Here is a 25,753-nt window from a genome sequence, read left to right on the forward strand (position 1 = left end):
CAAATGATCAGTTTTCAGACTTCACCTAAGGTAAACCTCTCTTTCTTAACTGAGAACTGCATCCCTAATTTGTTCCTTTGAAATACACTATCAATAATATAACCGAATTACAGCACATTCTTCCAGGTTTGTTTTTTTTTTCATGAAAGAAGAAAGAATCATGGGTGGAGATGTAGCAAATTACCTAAGCTAGCAGTAATAAAAGTGATTATTTTTTTTTCTTTGTAGAGCAGACTTGTTTGAAACATTTATCACATCATCTTCATTAATGTTTTATACTTTCTACTATTTTGGAGTGTTAGCTGGGCTCTCAAGTACTGGAACGTTACTGCTGCTATTTAGGGCAGGACATCTGTCATGATGTGTCTAGAGTCTGATTTCCCCAAGCCTGAACAATTCTTGCCTTTATACTCTACCTATGTAGCTGTTGCTCTTTCTACAACCTAAAAATACTGCAAATAAATAAAGCTACAGAGAGGTTAAATGACTCTTTGAAAGTTTGTGTTTTCTGAGGGCGGGAAATTGCCAGTAGCTATGTCTTGTGTTGTCTGGACAAAGCTTTGGCAGAGTTTTAAGAATTTGCTAAACTAGGCCAAATTAACTTTCCTTTCTGGTCAGGCATACTTTTTGTACTGGAAGGGTGCGTGCAAAATGAATTCATGCTTCTCACAAATGGTGTTAACACTGTCTCGTGCTGCACACACCAAGGCTTCTGGGATCCAGCTCTAGCAGCACCCTGTTGGTGTGCTACCCTTGGCTTGCTCCCTTGCTTCTTGAAGTCATGGCTTGCATACTGACTTCCTTGGGCTTTGGGACTTTTCCTTTGCGGTAGCCTCAGTGTTGGCTGCCCTCTCAGTCGTGGTTTATATCCCAACAGCTGTTCAGTTTGCACACTTAGTACTGTAAATAGCAGTTACAATATTATTACAGTATTATTGAATATTCCCTGCACAGAGTAGTGAGGTTTCTCAGTGGAGCCTCAAAACTCATTTCTGGAAAGGGCAGACTTTGCAGGGTAATGTAGAGAAATGATTTCCCTTCTGCCACTGAAACCCTACCCTGAAAACTTTGTTTTAGAGGCAATTTTAATGACCTTTGAAACCTGTATTACAGTTTTCAGACCAACTCTTTCTGTGTGTGTGGCTTTGCAATAATACCGTTCTGGGGATGAAGTTTTATGAGTGTAACAGCTCCCTACTCCTCCCATTTCCCTCTTTCCTTCCTGCTCCCAGCTGTATGCCTGTGCTGATTATTCTGGGGTGGCTCTAGTCCACTTCTTCAACTTTGTAAGCTTCTTTATCTCAGGTTTTGGTTGCTGGGTCAGCACTTCAGTGTTCTGCTGCGTTAGTGGACCCAGGAAGCTCTCAGACCTCCAGTGAATGTGGGAGCTGGTGCTGTGAGGATCAGCCCAGCTGGGAGTGGGGACAGAGAAGAAAGTTTGGGCTGGTGGCACAAAGTCCCCTCCCTGGTCAGCTCTTGGCTTGAGAGCCTTGGTCTTCATGCTGGTGGGGAAAGGTTGGTCAGAGTCAGACTGGGAAAAAAATACATGCCATTCACAGTTCATCTAATGTGGATCTGTGCATGAACATGGGTTTTCCTGTCACACCTTTCAGCTGTGAACTGACAAATTAAAAGCTTTTAAATGGAACACTGAAGTAATGTTTATTGGAAGCTTAAAATGCTGAAATTGGAGTTGTTTTTTTCTTTTCTTTTTTCTTTGTGCTTGTGGTTCCTTTTCCACGCTATTTTTTTTTAAGTTGTTTAAAGGAAACTACACTTTTCAGGGAAGATCACAGATGGGAAAGGCCAGCAACTATTGCAGTTGCATAGCATTGTTTGGCTCTGTTGGATTGTAACTGTTCTTAATCTAAAACTGCAGATCCATCAGATTGTAAAGTTCTATGACAGCATCTAGTATCTTGTAAAGACAGTATGAGCTGCTGTATGTTGGAGTTACAATAGGCATGGTGACAGCATGTCTCTTCTGTACTGGGTGGAGTAAATTAAAGAGAATGGGGAAGAAATGCTAGGGAGGTGACTTGAAATAACTGCACGGGTAAATACAACATAGGAAGTTTCAGGAAGCTTTGTTAAACTTGGGATAAGTACTTAGAAGTTTACTAGAGAGCAATACATGCTGTTGAACCTGATGGCTTTGGTTTCTGATCATCAGTGAAGGCCTGCTTTTTCACCTAGTTTTGAAATTGGGGATTTACTTTGGCACAAAGGAGGCAAGTGTCTTGTTTGAGTTAGCTGAATACAAGTGTCTGGTTGGAAACATTCCCAGCAATGATCTGATTCCTAGCCTTTTCTGTAACCTCAATAGTGCCACCAATGCATACTGGGCAACGAAAGAGTTATGAGAACCTATGTAAACTCCAGGATTTTTGAATGTCCCAAACCCACTTGAATATAGGGGAAAAGCCAGTCACTTATAAACATTGGCTTGAAACAAAGTAATTGCATTTAACAGGACAGTTTGGTGGATTGTCAGTTCCAAGTGTGCTGGCTTCCTAGGAACTACCAGATGAGTTTAACAAAACCATTGCTTCTGTCTGCTGACTTTGTGGTGTCACAGGTACAGCTTGGTAAGTTCACTGGCAGTGAGTGACCCTGAACACCTACCTCACAGTACAGGAGTCTTGTCTCCTAAGACATCATGTTGCAGACTGTTAGGCTTTGTTTACAGAGGACACCTGAGATGGCTCTGTTGGCTGCTGGACGTGTTGAATTGCCCCCATGTTTCAGAAAAGACTGTGCTGTACTATCAGTAAATTTTCCAGGGTAACTCATATACATATTTGACCAAAATAAAACAGGCATTGTCTTCTTTTACATCTAAGCAAAACTTTTGCTCCTTGTAAATTGAAGTATTTGAGTTAAAGCGAAAAAACCCACAAAAACCCCCTTTGATTTCTCACTTCATTCTGGCAGTAGATGCACATCCACTGTACAAAGGGGAGACTCATGGTTGTGTTACACTGCAGACATGGGAGAGTCTTCTGTATTGCAGGTGGATGAAATAAATTTCAAAGTCATCTGGCAATGAGCAGAGTGCATCTGCTTGACTGCCTTGAGCTTCACTTGTTTAAACAAACCTCTGTCACAGGTTTAATTTTCAGGAGTGACCTGAAAAGATTCCCATTAAATCTTTTTACATTATTATCTGGTGACCTTACTGTCTAAAGTATTACATAATTCAGATCTGAGATTTAGACTCAAAGTTAAGGTAATATCTCCATATCAAAGTCCATGTTGTTCAGAGATGTTCCAGTGTTAATTGTTAAAAGAGGTGCCCTTGCTGCTCAGCTGATCTGCAAGGTTTGTTAGCTGTGCACTGTTTACAGCACTAATTGTTCAAGTGCTATTTCTGTTGCCTCACAGCACCAATATATTTAACTTAATAAATGTGACATGGAGGACCCTTATCCTGAAATGTGCTGCCAAAACTTAGTTTGGACTGTTTGCTTTATGCTCACAAATACTACGTTATATTTTCTCCAGATTTAATTGCATCATGTATTTGATTCATTCTATTTAAATAGTGTGTTTGAATTAAAGGAAGGGGAGGAAACCAAACTTACTTTGATCTTTGAGCACAAGATGGTATTATTTGGTTGTTTATGGCAACCTGAGTATTGTGTTTTGGTTTTTGTTTGTTTGGTTTTTTTAAATCCTCTAACAGCCTGTGTATTGAGTGCTGTTGTTTAGAACAAGCATGTATTTGTGTGTGCACCTGGTTCACAAGAATCACTTTTATGTTAGTTGTCTCAGGCACTTGAGAGTCTTGCTTCATCTTGCCTACTGCCTTTGCCTCGTTTCTGTTTCTTTCTTGTGTGGCAGTGTCCATTTCCAAAACCTTGGGAAAGGGTTTTTGACTACAGCTCTCACTCTTGTATATAAGTGAGTCTTCAGTCTTGTTCCATAATTGCTCAGTGAAGAGAGCTATCTCTGCTGCTGCTGAGGAAGCTGAGATGCTTTGAGGCATTACAGATCAAAAGATGATTGTAGTTCTGTATGAGTTCCTCTGTTCTCCAGTGTAAGATAATGTTGTCACTAACAGATTGAGTATTTTTGAAAATTCATGTAGGTGAACAGAAGTGCAGTAGGCTTGAATCCAAGATGTCCCTCATTATGTTGTACTTTAAGAATTCTTATATTTATTGAATTTATTTTTAATTAAATTAATTTCATTAAATAGGGGTGATGTTTTTAGTCATGCTGTCACAAAATGCTTAACCCCTGGAGATAAATCTAAACACAGGGAATGTGTCTTGAATGCATTGTTAAGACGTGGACTGATGAATAGGACAGTGCATGACCTACTGGTTAATGACCATGCAGCATTAGTCATGTCCTTTTGCCTTGTCTGAGAGAACTAAATATTTAATATCCCTTCCATTTCTGAATCTGGCCATTCTGGACACTGTAATTAGTTGTGACTGTTATCTTTGGTTGGATATTCAACCGTTTCTGTTTCGGATTTTATGGTCTATTTTTATGATTAGTCTGTTCTTGAGTGTTTGGGGGGTTTTCTTTGGGTTTTTTTGGCTGTGTGTTCCTCTCTAACCTGCTATGAAGACTTTACTGCTAGACACGCAGGCCATGTCCAGTTGATCCACATAGTCCCAACAGCCAAGGTATCTTGCATTCTCTTGGAGTTGGATTATGTGCTTGTGCATTTTAGGATGATGCATAATATCCTGACCAGGAGAGATGACTGTGGAAAAAAGGAAGAGGAGACTGGGATTCTGAATCTGGTGACCTCTTGCTAGCTTTAGGGAAAGAGCTGCTGGAAAGCAGGTATGCTTTTAAGGGACTGCTTTCCTATTATGGGTCTTAAGAGTTGCACAGCTTTAATTATCATTTTAGGATTAGTCTGCTGTTCCTGGTTATATCCAGATCACAAAGCAATTTTGCCATTGCTGTGCTGACCCACTGAATGATGCTGTTTCAGAGCAGAATGGTAGTGATTGCTAGTCTAGCTTGGGCAGGAAATGGCCAGTGTATCACTACTATCTCTGCCAAACTCCAATTTGATTCCTTCTTTGTACAGATGTAAAAGGAGCGTGTGCTAACACTCCTGTGCAAAGCAGATCTTACAGTGTAGCTGAATGTAACTGATGATCAGAACTACCCACCAGATTTTATAGTGTATGATATATGATTGATCACATGGAGACCAATTTAATGGAATCTTGGTCTGTTGTACTGCTGTACTTTGAAATCAATCCCAATTGCACAATTTCAGTGAGAAGGCCTTTATTCAGCAAAGACTTGAAATGCAGTTTGTCCTTCCCTCCCTCTCCCACTTTTTAGTCATGTACGACATTCTTGAACTCACCACATCCACCGTGGCTGGCCAAGCACTTGGAGTTGCTGACCACTTTAACACTTCTACCTTTGCCTGACCTCTACCAAATCTACTCCTTTAGCAGTATTTGCAGTATCTTTCTTTTCTGGCCAAAAGAAAGCATGTACATCTTATTTGTATTCAAATTTTTGGTTTGTGCATCACTCAGTAATTTTGCTAGAGGGGGCAGCAGTGTGAATTTGGAAGGAGGGCATAAGTTATGTGAATGATGTTGTCTCAACAGACTTTCTCTCTACAGGCAAAGGCCCAATGAGAGTCGGGGGAAAAAAAGCAGCTCTTGATGTTCAAAATTGGACAATTATTACATGTAGAACTGTCTTTTTAAAGAATTGTTTTTCTTTTTAAATTCTTGAAGTGTAGGAATGGACATCTCTCTCTGTTACCCATTTTGTCAGTGCTGGCAAGTTCAACACTGCAAGTATTGCTTGTTGATGAGCTGGAATTCCAGCGGTGACACTGCTGTCGGCTCCCTTGCTTTCTGCTGCTTTCTCTTGCTCTTCCTCTCTGGTCCCATGGTAAACAGTGGTGATAACTACCACTTCTCAGCATGTAAGTATACTGTTCAGCATCTATAAAGCAGTGAATACGTTATGCTACTCATGGCTTTGGACTAACTAAATTAATTGGAAACTGAGGAGTTCCTCTCTTAAAACATCCTCAAGATCTTGTTTGTAAACCATCTTAGAGATGAGTGATGCATCTGATTTTCAATATTTCTCCTGTTTTTAAGTGCTGAGGGAGACAGTATAAAAAGTGTCAAAAAAAGTATCAAAATTGGTGGAAGCAGCTGAAAACTGATTTGTTTTAGGGAAAGGGAGTGCTGGCTTGAAGGAATGATTCTTTAGACCTAAGTGCTTGATATTAACACTGAAATTTCACGGGCTTTGAATGCCATAGACATAAGTTACAATAAGGAGGTAACAGGACAGCAAAATGAGTCAGAGAAGTGAGAGAAACTAGGCAACTCAAATAAGTTCCCTTGTGGTAATGAAGTCTTGAATGTATGGGGTTTTTTTGAAGAGGTGGTTCAGAACGGTAATCTGCAGCATAATCAAATGTGTCTTCTGAAGGAAGAAGCTGCTATTATTATGAAATCTGAACATGCAGATGTCTCTGAGCTTGAAGGAATATTTCAAAAAGTTAACCTTGAGGACTTGGAAAACAATCTGATAAGCATATGTGGAAATTGCTCCATAGGACTTATTAGGTTGGCAGAAGTCATTGGTTTACATGCTGATAAAATACCTCTTTCATAAGTGTTGCTACTCGATAAGTCTAAGAACATTATAATTTGGTTTTGCAGCCCTTTCAGAAGATGTCCTAAATAATTGACACCCCGGCCCAAGGAGCTAAGAGAGAAACTGTAACAGAGCCACCTCTGATGTCACATTTTAGTTGTATAGGAACACATTAAATAATGAAACCTTTAAATCTATGATCATATTTTATTTTGGCTAAGATTGGCGTTTACTTAATTACAGGTGTGCTCTAATTCTAGCGGTTTTATGAGAAAGTTTTGGAAGTTGAAAATGTTCTTGCTCAGACTGAGCAGTTGAGTTGAACAGTTGAGCATGGCAATTTACTGCAAGTCTCATTAGACATTGATGTTGCCTATGTTGGGATATGCATTCAGGGTGGACTGCTGTGACTTGAATCAACAGCAGCTGGTTTACAGATACAAAAGGACTCGTTTGTTTGCCAGGTGCATCTTAGTCAAAGTTGCTGGAGTTATTTGAATGTACAGTCAGTGAAACCTATACACAGGCTCCTGTGTAGAATTTAGACAAATATCACTGGGATACCCACACTCATACTGTTTAGAGCGTGTCACAGTTGCTGCATTTTACTTGTTTAAATCAGATTTGGGGGATGAAATAGTTTACGCAGCTAGTACTTGGCTTTTATTTTGGTATATCTAATTGGTATGTAAAAGATGAGGACGGAATTCAAACTGAAGATTAAAGAATGAGTTTGCCTAAGAGACCTCAAGTAATGTGATTTGCTGTCTGAACTCATGACTGAAGCTCTAACTATAGTACATGTTACTGGCCTCTGTTTCTGTACTGGGGCACTTCGTCAGAAGAAACTCCCACCTCTGTTACTTGCACTCTTGCACATGTCAGAGGTAAGAGTGCACATTGCAAATATGCAAAAAAGTCCTGATTTATAGCTGAGGTCTGGCTGAGCAGAGCTATACAAGTGCAGGTTAGAAGTCACTCAGATAACATAAATCCAGAACACTTAGGTTTGCCAGCTGGCTGATAAATGAAGTGGGTGTTTTACAGCACATATTCTCTAAACTGTAAGGGAGGGATTGAAAACAATAGTTGATTCCTAGATTTGCTGTAAACCCAGTTTTAACCTGTTTGTATTGTGCTATTGATGGTGTATTTTCCTGTGTTTTTTAGCTTGAAGGTAGGAAAATTCCCTTGAACATAGATGAAATTCAAAGATGATGCAAATAGGTACTTTTTGCATTCATTGAGGTTCTTACCCTTCCACATTCAGCACAGTGGGTTACCTAGCTGAGGAGGAATTGCCTTTATGATGTGTCTAGCTTTTCAGAAGCTTTTTACCAGCCTAAAAAAACCCCTCAGTCTTAGTAATTTTGAGTTTAGAATGCCATGTTTCACATCAAAAGAGAAATCAAATTTACCCTTTATGTTGTAGTCCTTTGTGTATGTTTCAGAAAATGCACTTACCTGCTACTGGCTAACTGGTAAACTGAACATCTGCCCTAAGCATGCAGGTTATGAGTTTGCATGGAGCTGCGGAAAACAAGAGGGCACGCTTCTGTGCAGGGCAGGACTGAGCTGGTGTCTCTGCAATGCAGTTTTTCAAGCATCTGAAATAGGGAGGTCTGCTCTCATTCAGATGTCTTCCCCAGCGGTGAGGCGGGAGGAGTGCTGACTGAGTTTGCCAGCAGTGATAAGGCCTCCAGGTGGTCATCACAGTAAACATGCTGCGAGAATCACAGCCCTGCTTTCCTGGGAGTTACATGAGGCAAGGGTGTACTTCTGTCACTTGTTCTGTTGGAAGCTTCTTGTTGCTAGCAGCTAAATGACATGCAAAGCAATCAAACTGTGGTTCTTTCAGCATTACTGGTATTTGGCTTGTGGTACTTGCTTCCATTTTGAAAGCTGAATTTGTCAGCATAGACAGACTACTTAACTCTGAAAATGTAAACTCTTATCACAAGTGCTTCTTGTGTTGTAATAAACATACCTAACTTTCCTCTACAAGAGCTGATATCATGCTTGCTTTTTTCCACCCACTGTTTATTCAATAGCCTGCCAAACAGCATAGGTATCTTCTGAAGAGATTTATGCAAAACTGGCAAATCAGGTGCTAATGATGTTGCTTCCAATAAATTCAGACTATTGTATTCTATGTACAGTATTCACGGTCCTATTACTGACAAACAGGGCTGCTATTGGCTGCAGTGAAGTACACCACAAAATCACTCTGATCTTAGACTTAAGCTATAATTTGAGACAGCTACCTTAAAAGAACCTAAGTCCATATGTAAGCTATAAGCAACATAAACTTTAAATAGCAGAGACAATTAGCAAGGAACTACGCAAATCCCACAGGGCTAGATAGTATTTACCATCATTATGTAGTCCACTAAGTGAGTAACATTTCCAAAGCTTAGCTTGTGAATAAGACCAGATTGTTTGTGATATGATTTCATAAAACGAACAAGGAAGGGTCCAGAGGCTACTTAAGGTTTTGCAGATGTGTTAATGACTACTACTTAATTGTGTAAAGTATGTATGAGGAGATACATGGCAGCTGTAGAAAGAATATCTAAGAAAGAAACTTATCATTAGATATATGCTGAATTTCTTTATCAATATATCTGTGTTTCCAACTGTTCAATTTTATTACCTTCTGTTTGAAATAACCTTTAAATGTTAAGTGAGTTTTTTGCTGCTTATTGTGCTACATAATGTGTGTTCCTGAATATGTTCTGTCTCCTGTATTCCAATTGTGCTAATAAAGTGACCATTTTCTGTGACGTTTCTTGTTCTCCTTTGGTACTATTAACACATACCTGTTCTGATTCCATATATCCTATCTAATTCTGCCACCTAAGACAGCTGTGCCAATAGAAGAACTGGGAAGAAAACAACACTTGCAGCAGTCTAGAAAAAAATGCTCCCCAGAACATGAGTGCTGGAGGAAAGATTGCTGAGAAGAGGTGTTCAGCCATGGAGTTGGTGGACTTTCTAATGGGTTGTCTTTCTTGGCTTTTGAGTTAGCCAGCCCCAAAGAGCCACAGAAGTATAGCCACCGTGCTGAAGATCATAGGAAGCTGTAGCTTCCCTTTGGGGTGCTTTAAGAATGGATTGGGCCTCTTCCCTTTCTTGAGAGAAATGAGATTCAGCTGTTGGGGACATTTTATCTAGGGAGCCTCCTGAAGACCATGTCTTCCATTTTCCTTTTTTATGGTTGTTGTCTAATTGAGATAGAGCAGCATGTGTGCTTCTGATACAGGAATTTGCACTTGTTCAGATAAAACTGCTGTGTGATGCCCCCCCAAATACAGAAGGAATCACAGAAACAGCAGCAAAAGTTCTGCATGTAGGCTTGTAGAAGGGAAGGCCCCTTCTGTGCCTGTTCACTGTTCCCTCATACTGGAGCCTCCCTCGTACTAGAGCCTCCCTCATACTGGAGCTTCCTGCAAAACAATGGCTTGTCCTGCTTAGTAGCATGGATCCCTTTGTAAGCTTTATTGTACTTCATAGTGTCTAACTCAGAGCCCCTAGAGAACTTAGAAATTTGGGTGATGGGAGCCACTGAATTGTCCAAAATGGTTATTCTGCGGACAAACTTCCCTTCCATAGGCACATAATCTAAAAAATTGCTCCAGTGAGTTTAACATGAATCTCAGTGCCTTTTTAACCTTTAGTTTACTCATCCTGTCTAGACCTCTGTGAAATTGGAGAGTTCTCTTCATGAATGATGGACTGGAAGCTGGATTATGGGGTCTAGCTACCATGTTTTCACCCACGTGTACCAGCTTCCCCCTTTACACCCCTCTGCTTTTCTGACCCCATACTGAGTCATCTGTGTTTAATGTGTAAGGAAGTGATTGAATTATTTTTATCGTTGCTGGTCTGAAATGAGTCAGTGCAGGGTCAAACATGTTGTGGAGCAGGGAAGGGATAGACTCATGCTGCCAGGGAGAGGTGTGGGAATCTGGCAGCCAGCAGCTGGCCGAGATTGCCATGCACCCACAGACCAACCCCAGTGATTTCTCCAAGGTCACACAAGCTTCTGTCAGCAAAAGGTTGAAACCCTCTCTCTCATGTTATAGGATGCTGACCGCAGGTCTGTCACATGCAATGACTGGTAGGAAGTGGCTTTAGGTTTATTCTACTTGAATGTATTTTTTGCTTGCAAATACTGATGTATGAATTAATAGATGCTTTCTAGTCTGTGCCAAAATCCAAATGTACTGAGCTGGTTATAATGTAGAAAACACAGTTAACTTCAGGTAACTTTCCCTTAGAAATGTGATCTATTTTTTTTTTTCTTTGATAGTGATCTGTCAACTATAGCACGTTTACGGGCTGCTGCCTTTTAATAAAGATAGCTCAGGAATTAGTGTCTGAAACAAATCCTTATGTGGTATTATATTGCCAACTCAGTAAAAAAAAAAAGAGTCTGTACAGAGTTGCCAGATAACTCACACAGTTTGCAACATGACACTTTATCAGTGGCCTAATACAAAATTTAGAAACCCGGACACACAAATTTCTTAACAGATACAGCATTTTAAGCTATCTTCCTTATCATTAAGGCAGTGCTTAATGTAAGGATTTGAGGGCAGAGGTTAGGTCATGTATTATGGCATCAATTTCTATGCCTTATTTTTGTTTTGGATTTATTTGGGAAGGAATAAACAAACTTGAGTGAAGAGTTTAGAGCTCTGTGCTGGTTATGAAGCATCTGCTTCACTCCTGTGTTTCTGCAGTTTCTTTAGAAAAACAGCTATCCAAAAAAATTCTGGACATAATTATATATAACATGCATTTTCTTTACACAATACACCATGGTTAATTCAATTTGAAGGGCTTTCTCCTAGTTCTGGCAAACTTTGTCAAGCTACCATTTTGACTTCATTTCTGTGGGTTTTGTTTCGGCTTTGTTTTTTTTAACTTTTATGTTTTAAAATCAGAGAAAGCTTGTTGCAGTTAAAAAAAAAAAAAAAAAAAAAAGGACAATATTGGAGAAATCTGTTTCCAGCAATCTAATATATTGTCTGATGTTCTTCTAGGAACAAATACATCATGTGGATTTTTATGTGGGAGGATTTTTAGACTTTTAATGGTTGGGTGTTAGCTACAAGGTTCATGTGACATGACAAATGTGGAACATCTGTGTACTGATGCTCATCAGTGTTCTAAAAGTCATTCCCATCACCACATGCATTGAATTAAATACAAGAATTTAGGGAAAAAATAGTTGGAAGAACATATTTTGTCAAATACAATAGCAAGAATATGTTGTGCAAGCCATCAGAGCTCACTCACGCACTTCTTATTCAGAAGTCTGATGTGCTTTATGCATTAACTGTTACTGCCTTTGGACTGGGAGCGTGTTACCTCTCTAGTCAGAGGCAAACTATTTTCTGGATAGAAATTACAGTTTAATGTAAGGGATTTCTTGATTCAGTTCCTTGTCTGAGTGCTGTATAGGCTGTACATGAGATAAGGGGTTGGCCAAGTTGGCATACTTGAATTGGAAATGAAGTGGCTGAGTGGCTTTGACCAGGGTCTCTCATATTAAAACATGAGTGTTATTCATAATTCTGCCTGAAATGACCTTTCTTAGCAACTGGTATTCTTGTAAATCCTGAGTGCTACTGTATTGACTCCATGCTATAACTGGAATAAGAGTTTTTGGCTATAAAATGACTGTGATGTAGGAAAGAAAAGCAGTTCTTCTAGGAAGAACTAGCATTCTGGACCAGTAGATGGGAATCCCATTTCTTCTTAGACCGCTTACCAAATTGCATGAAGGGTGCTGTACTTCATTACGACTTGTATGCTTGATGCTATCACTTTAGCCTACCAGATGCTGCTGGGTTTAGATTGCAGGACACAGTACATCCGAAAAGCAGACTCCAGGATACAGGTCACAGCTTATGTTGAGGTGGAATTCCTTGCTGGGGTGGCAGGAAGCTCACAGCTATGCAGAAGGCAAATGTGGTAGGTAATAGTAGTTGTCTTCCTAGTGACTTATATATTTCAGAAGTGGTCTGAAACTTTAGATGTTTAGTTTTGAACACATCATTAAGTAGCGTTTTTCGGGTTTGTTTTAAGTAATGCAAAGCTATTCTTTCAGATGTTGTCACTACGGGTAAGGATTTATTGAATTCTTGTACTCACAGCTCTAAAGCCAGTCTTAAAAACTGAGTCCTTACTTTATGGATTATCTTCACAGGCTCGAATCTGGGAGTGCAAACATAAAGGACCTCCTTTAGTTGTTCTGAACTTCATTTCAAACAGCTATCTCTGAAATGATTTCCAAATACTTCCTTCATACATGGAAATTACAATTGGCTGTTTTCATGCTGTGCTTAACTCTTTTTGAACTTAATATTTCTGAAGCTTCTATGACCTTGTTCAAAAGAGATTTCAGTTTATAAGAGTTTCTACATAAGCATGTACATAAAAGCTCTCATTCCAACATAGCCCATAGGCCTGCATTTCAGGGACAGTGTGTACAGACAGTGGAGAGCTTAAACACTGAAAATGTCACTTCACTTGGAAACGGCTTCTGAATGATGCCCTGCTTTTAAAAGAGGTGTAAGAAATGATCTGAAGGGAACATCTCTGGGATTTGTTGTCCAGAGTCAGGTGCTTAGGGAGTGGACAGAAGTGGTATACAAGTACCAAATAATTTGAGTATCCATTTTAATAGTCCTGTTCAGCAATGCTGTTGTAGAATTTGCTACACTTTCATTAAATAGTTTTTATCATAAATCTATAGTTAGCTCTTAACAAATGCAGATTCTTTAATCATTGAAGTTGTGGGGGAGGAACATTTTTGTTTGGGTTTTATGTTGAGAGTTTTGAAACGAATTTATATATCTTTGTTTGGTTTTTTGTTTGTTTATTTGGGGTTTTCTCTTTTCAAAAGCTGTTGGTCAAAATCAACCAGCCACTCTCCCACCCCTGCCTGCCTGGGCTGTCTAAGAGGCCACCTCCCCAGCTGACTGTGAGCCCTGTGACTTTAGTGAGCGAGGACCCATGCAGGCTTTTATATCACATTTCCAGCAGACTTCTTGTCTTGAATGCTGGCTACAGTACGTATATCTGATTAAGCAGCTCTGTCCACATGCACTCTAAAAGTTTGGTACAGAATCTGGGCTGATCTAGTTGTGATCTATCTGGTACAGGACTTGCCCAAACCAAGTGTTTATATTTGAACATTGAGCTTTTTTTTTTATTTGAGCTTTTTTAATTGAGCTTTGTAAAACTGTAGTTAAGAAAGAGTTCTGTACATCCAGAGTGTTTAGGTGTTAAATTAAGCTGGTGTTCAAAGTAGTTAAATGCAACTTTGATGTTAATTACTTTATGTAAACACAGCAGTATCTTCACATCCTTAGAACAATTTAAGTTACGTAGCTTCTTTTAGCCATGCTCCAGTTTTGTTAAACAATTGAGAGTAATCTTTCAAGGCCCTTCTGACTTCAGTCTGTTTTATGGCATGAAAATATCCTTCAGAGTGCTAGGAAACTAATCTGATAATTTTTCTAAGGCTTTGAAAAGAATTCTGATGTCTTGAGTCTTTATTACACTAGAGGTCAGTGTATGACGGGAGCTTCTGTGAGGTGGTATAGAGTTTCTTGCAGAATCCTATTTCATCAAATTTGAAACCAGATTCTAAGAGAAACTGTAGCCTACTACTGTGGAGAAAACTTCATATTCACTAACATGTCTTATGACTTTCTTGGCTAAAGGGCTTTTCTGAGCTTCCTGCTTTTAATTCTCTTTGCTTAAGGAGTATTTGGCAAGTATCAATAACAGCACTTTAATGTGGTAAGCATGAATATGCACACTGTTGTTCCAACGTGCATCTCAAACGTTCATCTTGCAATGCATTAACACGACTTTTTGGTTCAGATATATTTCTATATGCCATGCTATTTATAGGCATCATCCTTAACTTGTGCACTGTACTTATTAAGGGCATGGTGGGAGAACTGCACGTGGACCCATTAATCTTAGTGCAGATGTCAACTTCCTGGGCACTGAACTGGTAACTTCCAGGTGAATGGCTGCACTTTTGGGTGTTGAGGGAAGCACAGTCAGACATGATTCTATCATGATACACGTAGAGATTGTTTCCTCTGCAGGTGTTCTTCAGTTGTCCAGAAAAGTAATTTCTTTAAACATCTGGAATGTACAAAACCAGATTGTTTCTGAAAACATCATTGGGCAGAGGGTCTGGAACAGAGGGTCAAACTATGACAGTGTTATGTGAGGTCAAATGGGAGAGAAATGCACTGGAGGAGTCCTGCTGACTGGAGCAGATCACATCACAAATGACAATTTAAGTAAGATGGTGGAATAGGAAAAAGTAACAGCAGGGTGGATTTGCACTCTTGAATGTGTTTTCTAAGAGAACTGGCTACAAACAAAAGTGCCTCTATGCTGTTAACATTTCTGTAGGGTTCTTCTGAAATGTCTTGAAAACAAGGAAAATAAGATCATGGGATATTAAGAGTTTATACCAGCTAGCACCAATATAGAGGTTTGTAGAGCTGAATTGTGCTGCTAAGTGTTTTTTCCGAGTGTTCAAGAGAGACCTGGACCAATGAAAATTCTTTTTGGCCTTTCTTTTTGGTGAGGTGGAAAGGGGAGGGGACACTGTAAAAGCATAACCAGCATTCTGAAAACCTCCTTTGCACTTGGCTGCTGCCCAGTATGTTTTGTTACATGACTCTGGAGCATCAAGAAGGATGACACCTCAGTTGAGATAGCATGAAGGAGGTGTTAGACTCTGGTTTAATCGAACTCCCTGTGAGGATTCCTGGCTTCACAGGGAAGTTGCACTCCTCTACCTCTTTCCCAGGTTTTCCCAGACTGTATGTTTTTTGTTCTTTTTTTTATCCTCTGTAAGAAATGAAGAATTTTGCAGAATGGGGCCTTATCAAAACATCTCTAAGTTTTGGTCTCAGGCTTTCTTGGGTTGGGTTTGAGGACCATGAGAAGGCAATGGCTTAGCAGAACTGGTGTGATATAAGTCATTAAGCAACAAATAAAACATCCAAAAAATTTATTTCCTTTTCCTGTCCTTTTGACATTGGAGGAATGCAACCTTAATTTGTTTCAGTGAAAGTCTTTAAAGTCTGTTCTGCACGTAAGACCTCCAGATCTATGAAGCTTATCTTAAAGAAGAGAAGCTGTTGTAGCTGTCCTGTAGCTAGCCTAGTGAATAACCTGATGGGTCACTGCGGATTCTTGCAGGGGAGCTGTATTTCTGTCTGCTGTGCACATAGTAACAATCTTTCCTGGTTCAGCTGTCAGGTGTTAAAATTAATCCAAATATTGATGTTCCCTGCATCCAGCAGAATCTTTGTCTAGAATAACTGTAAGTTTGATTATTATCCTGGATCAAAAATGATGGATCTTTGTAGGTAAACAGAAGTGATTACACGCTAGTCCCTCTTTCTAGTTCATAATTTCAAGTATCCAAATGATATTTTGATGTCTGTCTTTCCTTCCTGATGTACTGACTGATTCCAGGACCTATCTATTGTGTAATAAAGCAGAGTCCATCAAAAAGGCAAAAATTAGTATTTGGAGTGTCTTTTCCTGCTTTTGTTCTAAACTCTCAAAAAGTGGGAGTTATCAGATACACGGTTCAAGTGGCTTGCCAGACACTTCTCAGATGAACTGGAGAGAGAGTGCAAAAAATCGTAGCTAAGGTCATTCTTTAAAAGGTTGGAATTCACTTGCCAGCTTTCACATTTTGGTTTCAATCTCAAATGTTCCCTGGTAGGTGCTCTGTATTTGTTAGGCCTTGTGTTTGTCTCATCTTGTCTTCTTGCCAAAACTTCTCGTAAAACTTCTGACACTAAGAGGGTTGTATAGAATATAGTGACATAGGCAAATATAAAAAGACCCTGTCAAGACAGTTCAATTCACACCAGATATTCAAGGTTCCTTTAAAAGGGTAGACTTTGACAGGCTTCAAAGCCACAGGCCTTCAAAACTGCAGCACCACAGTGTTCTTTCTCTTGATCCAGTACATAAATGTAGTATTTGCTAAAAAAGAAATAATGAAATACACTAGTGGGATAGTGGCAGTGCATATGCTGTGTGTTGTAAATGTTGTCTATTCCCACCTCACAGTGGCTTCCAGGAAACCTGTGAAGTAGTTGACCATAACTATAGTTGGATTTCAAATCCTTCCTTTTCTGTCTTTTTAAAATGTTAATATATGAAGAGGAAGAAGGTAGAAACAGTAGAATTAGGCAGCCCTACAGTTAAGTAGCAAGAAGGAATTTAGAGACTGAGCATTATGTGATGGTGGAGAAACTAGTTTCTTTCAACTACCCCTTGCTGACCTTCTTTTTTTCTTCAATTTTCCTACCAGGATGAAGTGAGTCCCCACTCATTTACCCTTCCAAAGAGCAGGAATGCTCATCTGAGGTGAATGAAAATTGAAAATGGGAAAACAATAGTATGTGGTTTACCATATTCTGGGAACTGTAGCTAGTTTCCTGCCTTAAATACTAAGATAAATGTGGGTAGGCAGTAAAAACTGGCTTAGTTAAAATTTGTGAATGGCTGCATAACATTAGGGAGAAGACTGAGTTGCTGCCTCTTCTGTTCTATTGACTCTAATGTAGTCTATCTTTGGAGGTTTGCTTGTCTTCTAAAATCAGATTTCTTCCTAACTTGGGCAAAATCCCCGTCCTATCTATCTTTCAGTCTTTTCAATTAATTATTTTTGTTTTGACCTCTTCTCTAGATACTGTTATTAGTGTCTGACACGTCCAGCAGCTGCAGTGGAAGCAGAGCAGTGGCCTGACTGCTCTTAGCAGTTGTTGCTCTGGTCACATAGGATATCATGACTTCATTTTGTGCCTCTTAATAGATTAAAAAGGAAGTTTAATAAAGCTGCTGTGAAAGTGAAAGCAGTGTGTTTGGCACCTAAAAATATATACAGGTGAGCTGAATCGCACCCTGGAAGAGTAAAAATGTTGTTCTGGCTATCAGCTATATTACAGGAGAGAGAGACAATAATCCGTTTAACAGCAGACTGTTCCATGGAGTTCAGGTCTGCATTGGTGAACTCTTCACTGCTCTGTGGAGCGAATCAACTGCACTGGTGGCACAGAATAGAGGTAACAAGTCACAGTAGTTGATTATTGTGAGTTTTTATGAGTTCAGGGGCCTGGCATCTTTAATGACAATGTGGTGCTGGGTAATTCAGCTAGTTTGAAACAGCCTGACTTGGATACTGCATCAGCATGAATCTCCACATGGATTAAATCACCCTGTGGGAAAACAGTGTTGTAGGCAGAGCTAGAGATGTTTTGTATTTGCCAAAGAAGAAAATAAAAGCAGTTGTGGTTCAAGGTGTGGGGATCAATAAACAAGCCATGTAGCAGATGTTGTCTGCAGAACTGGACTTTCTTGACAGGTCAAGTGCTCTCTTCAGGGAGAGGTCTTAGGTCTGTCTCCTGATTGCTGTGGTTCTAGGAAGACAGATGGCTCTTCCAGTTGTATCCACTAGTGTTTAAAATTAAAGATTTTGAGGGTAGTAGTTTTTTTGGTATATGCTGCTGATCTGTTGTTATCTTCATTGCTGCTTCACCTTACTGAAATGTGTAATACAGACTACTTCGTGTGAGGTGGCTAAGTGAAAGCTCGGCATTTCTAGAGAAATTGGTAGTTCAAGAATGTGTCTCCTGTTAAAGGCTCAGACTAATAACTGAAAGGTCAAGTTCCTTGGGGTTCCTAGCAGACTTGCAAGGCCTCTCTTTCCCTGTCAATATAGCTACAGTGCATTCGTAGCTGGGCTTTGAAAAGTGCTGTTGCTTGTGGTAAACATCTTGTTTATATGAGTGGTCAATATACTCTAAACTGCTTCATTCCCTGTAGTCAGTCAGGTCATCCCGTTTGTGCAGCTGCCTGGTAGATCTGAAGTTCTTTTCATACCCTGGGATGTGCATTTGTGGTTCTTACCTATACTTTTTTGTATATATACTTTTTTTTACTTACTTTGTTGTAGGAGGAGGACTGCCTTTTGGATTGTGAGCCACTTGGACATGGTGATGCATATCTGCCTAGAGGGTCAGGCCTGGATATTTGGAATTTAAGGTGAGCTTGTGCTGAAAAATGAATGTGGATGTGAACCAAGAACTATGGGTTGTTGTTTTTCTTCTTTTCTTTCTGCAGTTGTTTGTATCAAATATTTAAAGAAGAATCTGTGTGTGCCTCATGGTACATATGTAGCATTAATAAAATGCAGTGGTATAATAGCTAAGATCCCAGAGTACCCTTTAGGACCTTCAGAAAAGCTGGATGGTATTTGAATACCTAGGAGATGCTAATGCTGCTTTAAGAAGAAATGTTATTCAATATGAAAGTGACAATAAGTGTTCCCAAAACTTCACCTCAGTATGCACTGAAGGCAGCAGGCAGCTGAGATGGATCCCCTGTTCCAACCTTTCTAGCATTTCCTCTTCCAATTGTGTAACTAAATAGCTTCAGCCATTCTAGACTATGGACAATCCCTGTAAATGTAGGATTTTCATTATTTACATATGTGTAGTCTACCTTTCATGTTACCCGCTCTTCATGCTGCAGACTTCTGCTGATAATTTCTGGGTTTGATTTGATTCAGTTTTTGTCAGTTCTTGGCTATGGGAAAGCATTTCCCAATGCAAACACAAACAAAGAACAAAAGGGACATTTTTTGTAAGTCTGTGTAGCAGGTTCTGTCAGTCCCATAAAGGCAGAGCTCCCATAAATTGTGTAGCGCATTGGATTAATGTTGCTCTTGGGTAATTTTGTGAGTGGAGAGATGTGATTTTTTGGAAATGATCAGGAAGATCTCACTGGTTTGTATCAGAAAAATAATATATAGATGATCTATCTCTTAACTTTCCTAGAACAGAACTCATGTTTAATTCTGGCCATACTACCTGGAAAGAGCTGTCAGCTGTCATCCTACTAGTTCTGTCACCACGCATAGCCTATGTTTTTTCCTCGGAGCTATGGTAGGCACTGTGTCAGTTGTTGCCCCAAAATTATGTCAGAACTGTTTTCTTTGCAACTTGCCATAACTTCTGAAGGCTGGGGGGACACAATGTAAGAAGTGGAAGTTTGAATAATAGCTTATTTTGCTGTTTGCAACACCTTATTTAAATAAAAAAATAAAGTGGGGGACTGGGGATAGTGCCTACTCTTACATGTGCTCAAGAGCTTGAAAAGTTGGAAGGGCTTGTAGTAGAAAAGGGAAACCTTATCTTGATTCCCAAAAATTTGGGTTTGGAGCATGGTCATGCAAAAAATTGATTGGATCTTGACAATTTTGCATTAAAGCATTTGCAGTCTCCTCCAAAAATGTTTAGAGCAAGTGTATTTACATCACAGTTACTAGCTGTATACTTTCTGTCAGTGAATAATTTAATGAAGGTGAGCAGAAGTATCCTGTTCTTGCAAGACTAAAGCGTGTACTGAAAATTCTTTGAAGAGTCGTGTCAATTTAAGTTTTTAAGGGTAATGTGTACTTAAAGAACTTCTTCCAGCAAAGACTCAAGTAAGTCAAGCCTCCAGAGGGTTTCTTGCTGAACTTGCTTCTCAGTATATATCACCATTAAATGGTTGTAACCTTCAAGAGATGATGCTGTCAAACCATGTGAATGGGTATTCTGTCTGTATTTAAAATCAACAACTAAAATCCATGAGGATGAGATACTGTCTTTTCATATCATCACAGTAGCCACAATTTCTGAAGAGATATTTTGGTTCTTTTTTAATTTACAGTGTGTTGGCTTTGCTAGCAGCATACTGTTTATCATATACTACCTGTATATGATAATAATATATAATTATAATATACTTATTATTAATACAAATATTTTAATTTTTAATTTATCAATTTATTTTATATATATTATATAGTGTTATAAAATTAAGATATTAAATTACATGAAACATTATTTCATTTCTACCGTTTCTAGGATAAAATTGAAACATAGGGGATGCCCAGTTTTTATAAATCCCCATCAATTAAGCAGTATCCTTCAGGTTAATATCACATGTTGAACACCTGTGCTATGTTCTCCCTAACCTGGACACAAACTTAATCCCTCGCCCTTCTGAGGATAAAGGCAAAACCAATTGTTTCCTATTTATTTTCTCAGATGTCGATAAGACTATGCCCTTCTTCTATGGTTTCAATTCAACTACTTTTCTGAATACTTTATAAGCTGAACTATTAATGCTTTCACCAATTAAAAAAACAATGCCATGTCATACCTCACAATCTCTTGCTGACCCAGAATATTATTATTTTTTCGGTTTTGGGAGCAGTGTGCTTGAAATTTCACACTTTACTGCTACAGAACAGTAGTACTAGACTTCTTGCAGAAGTCAAGCTTACAGGGAATGTCGTCCTATTGAAAGGGGTTTCCTCTTATACAATGTGTGATAAGGCTTTTGTTAAAATGTGTGTATTTGGCATAGTACCTGTTGTGCCTAGTGTTCTCTGGCAATATTACTTATCCTCACTTTGCCTGGGGATGGAAGGGTTAGTGTTGGATTAGCCTGGCATCTTGTGCAGAGAGTCAGGTCCTCAGCTGTGCTTGAAAGTGTACCATTATCTTCACCTTCTACCTTGTGGTAAGGACCACTCTTTTGCTATTTTCTCCTTACAGTTCATTGCAGGTTTGGGATTGTACTACTTGAAGGCATACCCAAAACTTTGATTTTTGTTGTCATGGACTTTTTTGTTTGTTTGTTTAGAGCATTGGGAAATTTTAGTAAAGATGTTGCCAGACGAAGAAGGGTGGGATAGGGAGAGTGCAAAATCATCTTCCTTACTGCTGCATTGCTTTTCAAATTAATAATTCCTGGTAAGAAAGGAAGTTATGTCCAATGTCACTCCCAGAAATTTAACATGCACGTGGCCTGGGCTATTGACAAATGTCCTTAGCTATTTATTATGGTCAACAAAACAGCATCCTGACTATTGGAGAGTTGTAAATTTTGGATTAAACCAATAATCTGTTCAGTCTGACATCCTTTCTGATGCTTTGTGCTTCTTTCTGTAGTAAGGCTTTTGAGGAGCAGCCTGGCCACCTAGGACATTTCTTCCTAATTTCCGTTCAGTGAAAGATTTCAGGTTTGTTTCTAGGATCTGAAATACTCATGCCTCTTTCCAAAACTTTTATTGCTGTGTCCTACTGGAAGTCTAGAATTTTTCTTCTTTAGGAATATTTTGTTTCCCCCAAATTGTAATAACTCAAGAGTGTTGGTGCGAAGCCATGCAAAGCAAGAGAAGGTCAAGAAATCTGAGAAATGGTGACTCAGTTGTACTGCTTTTGCTAACTACTTTTGAGTTGTGGATTCTAGCTTCATTAGTGGCTCTGCAGATACTGGTGTTTGAGACTTGCAACTGATACCTTTTCTAAAAACAGAGGGAGGAGAGGGAGTACTCTGTTTATTTCCACAACCACAAGCAACAGTTCCAAAATACACTTGTGGTTGTATCGCAGAGTTATGAATCTTAGGTTATCTAGTGGTGACTAACATGGTGAGACAGTAGCCTAATATGTCCACGCTTTATTTATAAAAGGTAGCCCTTATTGGAGACAGGAAACACCAGTGTTTCATTCACTGTGTTTGCTGTATCCTAAAGTACAGATATCAGGTCTTTCCAAATATTCACCTTTCAGGGTATGACTGCAGGTTCTTAAGGATTTTGCAGTGCAGAAAGAAAGAAACTCCTCTCCTCCTCCACCTTCTCTCCTTCCAGATGCTTTTTTAGGCTGTCCTGTGGTTTGATCAAAGTTAACAAAGGGTTGTGATATCTCTTGATCAGATAGATTTTTCACTTACACTGTGCTGAATTTGCAGCCACTTTATTATCTCAGTGGAGTGGGGGCTCACAAATAGATTGTAACAGCTTTCTAAATTCTTCAGGCAGAATATAAGATTATACCAGTCATTACATTTAGAGAACCCTACAGGTCAAAAAAAAATTTACTTCTTCCTCACTGCAGAGTTTAATCTGTAGAGTCTGGGTGTCTGTCTTCAGAAATGCAGCAATCTTTTACTGTTTTGCTTATTTAAAAATAAAATGGAAGAGCAAATCATCCCTGGAAAACTGGAAGATCCTTAGTTTTGGGGGTTTACATTAAAGATAAGGTGGGTTGGAGGGCATAGGTTTTGACACAAAAACATGTAGCCAAACAGAAGTCTGTGGGACTGTCCTCCCTGACACTCTACTCTGAGTGCAGGGAATTTTTTGGCCCTGGGGCAACAACACCAACCATAGTATGCATCTGATAGTGGAAGAGTGAACAGTTTGTTCTCCCAGAAAGACAAAAAGTGTTTGTGTTTGGAGTTTTTTTGTTGTTGTCGGGGTTTTTTTTAAGATGAAGAAAAAATCCTCTGTGGGTCATTTTAGGCTCTCACAGAAACTTGAATATGCTAAATGAGTGTGGTTCCCTAGCTGAGCCAATAGGGATAGCCAGGCACAGGCAACACTTTTATCCCATGAGAGGGAGGAGGGGTGAATGAGCTAGAAGATATAAGCTGAAACAAAGCCATGCTGTCCTTCTGAGTCATTCGCATACACTGGATGGGTAAGGCTTCCTGCTTCCTGGGACACAGAAGTGGGGTCATGATTCTAACAATGGATGCTGGTAAGTCACTTTTTATTAAATTTCTCTGTCTGTCTTTTCTGGGAAGACTCTCCTTCTCCTCCCTTTCCCAGCTGAAAAGAAGATATCTGTAAACTGGGAAGTTGAATTGTTAAATAAATGCATGCTTAATCCAGACTTCTCAGGCTGTGTGTGCTTTACTGTGCATCACACTGGTGTTATTTGACTGTTACTCATTGAATCACATACCCTCTCTTGCAATGCAAGACCTCAGTATTAAAAATGTGTCTGTTAATTTGTACTTCTGTCTTCATGGGGACAGAAAGTGTGGCCTGAGAAGTACATGATGTCTCACTCTCTTTGGTAATAGAGGTGATAGTCGCTGGAAGATGCATACTAGATTTTACTTTTGCTGTAAAGAGCTCACGGTGAGCTAATGTATTGGCTGGGGCTTTCGCTACTCTGTTTACAGAGATTTTGTGTTGGGGAAGAAGAGGGAGAGACAGCTGCATTTCTGTGGTAGTCAGTTCTGCTTTTTGTGTTTATAGCCAGGGAAGTTTATGTGAAAAAAGCACACACAGAATTTTTTTTTTTTTTTTTTTTTTTTAATTAGGTGTGAAAGTGAAATCTAACATAGTTCCTCGTGTGATAGGGAGAATGAATATAGAGTGGTTTCTATAAAAGAAACGTGCAATCCCAGTCCTCCTTGAGAGGGAGTGTGTTTCTATGTCATAACTCGCATCCTTCAAATTCCACAGTAATAAAAGACCTTGGATTTGAAATGGTTATGGATAGGGCATAAAGCACCAGTGGTTGTGCTCTGGCAGCACGCTCACGGCTGCTTTTTCTCTTACCAGTTGCAAGCATGCCTACTGCATTTTTAAGAGCTCTGTTGAACTTTTGTCAGCAGTTGGTTCAGCTACTTTTTTTTCACCACAGAAGCATAATGTAACAAGTTCTACAAGCTGCGTTCAAAGTGCTAAACTTACTCAGGCAGATCTTGCTGGTCTGTTTTATCTACTTGTCACATGCTCAGTTTACTCCACGCTAATGGAAAGGCACTGTCCCCTGTGTATCTGAATTGATTTGGTTGGGCATTTGCTAGGGCCTAAAGGGAAAACTCTGTGCCTTCTTCAGTTCTTTGACTTTTTTGAGACTTCCAGAAGGTGACCCAGCTAGGTTCATGATGCTCAATTTAGAGGAGATAGCAAACTGTTTCATTTAACCCACCCACACTTAATTGAACTTGCTTTGTCATCATTTGTAGGCAAGATTGGAATCAGTGACTCTTTTTGTGTTCAAGGTATGTTACATGCTTTGCAAATCAGTTAAAACCCAGGCCCTTTAACTGAGATGATAAAATTTAACACAATATCAGGGAGGAGTAGGATGGCATATGGCTGACAACTTTCCATGAGGTGGAAGAGAATGGGTTTTGTATTTGTCCCTTTCATCGGAATAGCTTCTAGAGGAGCCAAATTTCAGGCCCTTCTTAAAGCAGTTTGCAATTAGCAATCCCCTTCTCCCCCTACTTGTACAAGGACCGATGCCTAGATGGTAGATGTTATGCCCGGTATTATAGGAGTATGCCTTGGCAATGTTCAGGATTTACGTGCTTGCAGGAGATACGGATCCAGGCTTTGCCCTCAAGACACTTCTTCCCCTTTGAAGTACCAGAGTCCTTGTACTGCACTGGAGTAACTGAACTTTTTGTGTTGGAAAGGCTGGATGGTAATAATTTATGGCTTAAAAAAATCTTTTATTTGCGTATACTTCTGTACTTGCATTGTATGCCGTTTCTTTGCACTGAGATGAGCCATAAACATAATGCTACTCACCTGTGTTTCCAAACCTATGTCTTTTTCCAGAACAGTGTCACTGCAAGGAATTACTGCACTCTAGTAGTCCTAGTGGTAATTTTCAGAGTTATATTGACTTGTATGTTTAATAAACATACATTCTGGAAGCTCCCAGTTCCTTATGAATTCTTAAATTATAGTTCTCAGCTTCTTAGCAGGAAAATGGTTTTAACTGTCTGAGAGGAGACATTGTAAGTCAAGGATACATGAGTTCTAGTACTTCTCAAGAGTATTTAAGTTACAGAAAAAATAGACAAGCAATTCAGTGCCTTATGCCTTAATCTGGGACACAGATAGTGCTCTGTGAAGTTTATCTGCTTAGTTTCACCTATCTTTTAAAGCTGAGCTTACTGTTCTTGGAACTGTTTGCTTATTTCAAATTGTATGTTTACTTTACAAGTAAGCACTGATTTTTATTTTTTTTTAATGTGCATCAAATTCTTAAGCTGTTTTTTAACAGAATAAAATATCTGTTCCTTAAGGTATTTGTAAGAATACTTGTGCTTATGTTTCAAATTTTTATTAGATGCATTTTATTTGGCTGCATTTGTCTTTGCAGCTTTTAGTTTCTCACAGGAGCAGAACTAAAAAAGTTTTGGATGAAGGAAGAAAAAAGGAGAGCTGCAAGATAGAGCTGACAATATAATTGGATTT

At 39.3% G+C, this 25,753-nt stretch overlaps 1 protein-coding gene across 13 annotated transcripts in view; it reads left to right on the forward strand.

Annotated features, from left to right (window-relative positions):
* Nucleotides 1-25,753, forward strand: part of SVIL (supervillin) — a 142,487-nt gene that overhangs the window by 10,759 nt on the left and 105,975 nt on the right. For 5 of the 13 annotated variants that reach the window (XM_055806463.1, XM_055806454.1, XM_055806465.1 and 2 more), the window contains exon 1: nt 23,236-23,282. The exons of 1 other annotated variant lie outside the window; for it this stretch is intronic. In XM_055806463.1, the coding sequence (XP_055662438.1) occupies nt 23,261-23,282 (22 nt within the window). In that variant the 5' untranslated portion in view covers nt 23,236-23,260. Of the gene's footprint in view, nt 1-18,637; nt 18,727-23,200; nt 23,283-25,753 lie in introns of those variants that run through there. 7 more of the 13 variants (XM_055806456.1, XM_055806459.1, XM_027781727.2 and 4 more) reach the window with 4 other exon arrangements.

The sequence above is a fragment of the Falco peregrinus genome, chromosome 5 (genome assembly GCF_023634155.1).
Source record: "Falco peregrinus isolate bFalPer1 chromosome 5, bFalPer1.pri, whole genome shotgun sequence".
Classification (NCBI taxonomy): Eukaryota; Metazoa; Chordata; class Aves; order Falconiformes; family Falconidae; genus Falco; species Falco peregrinus.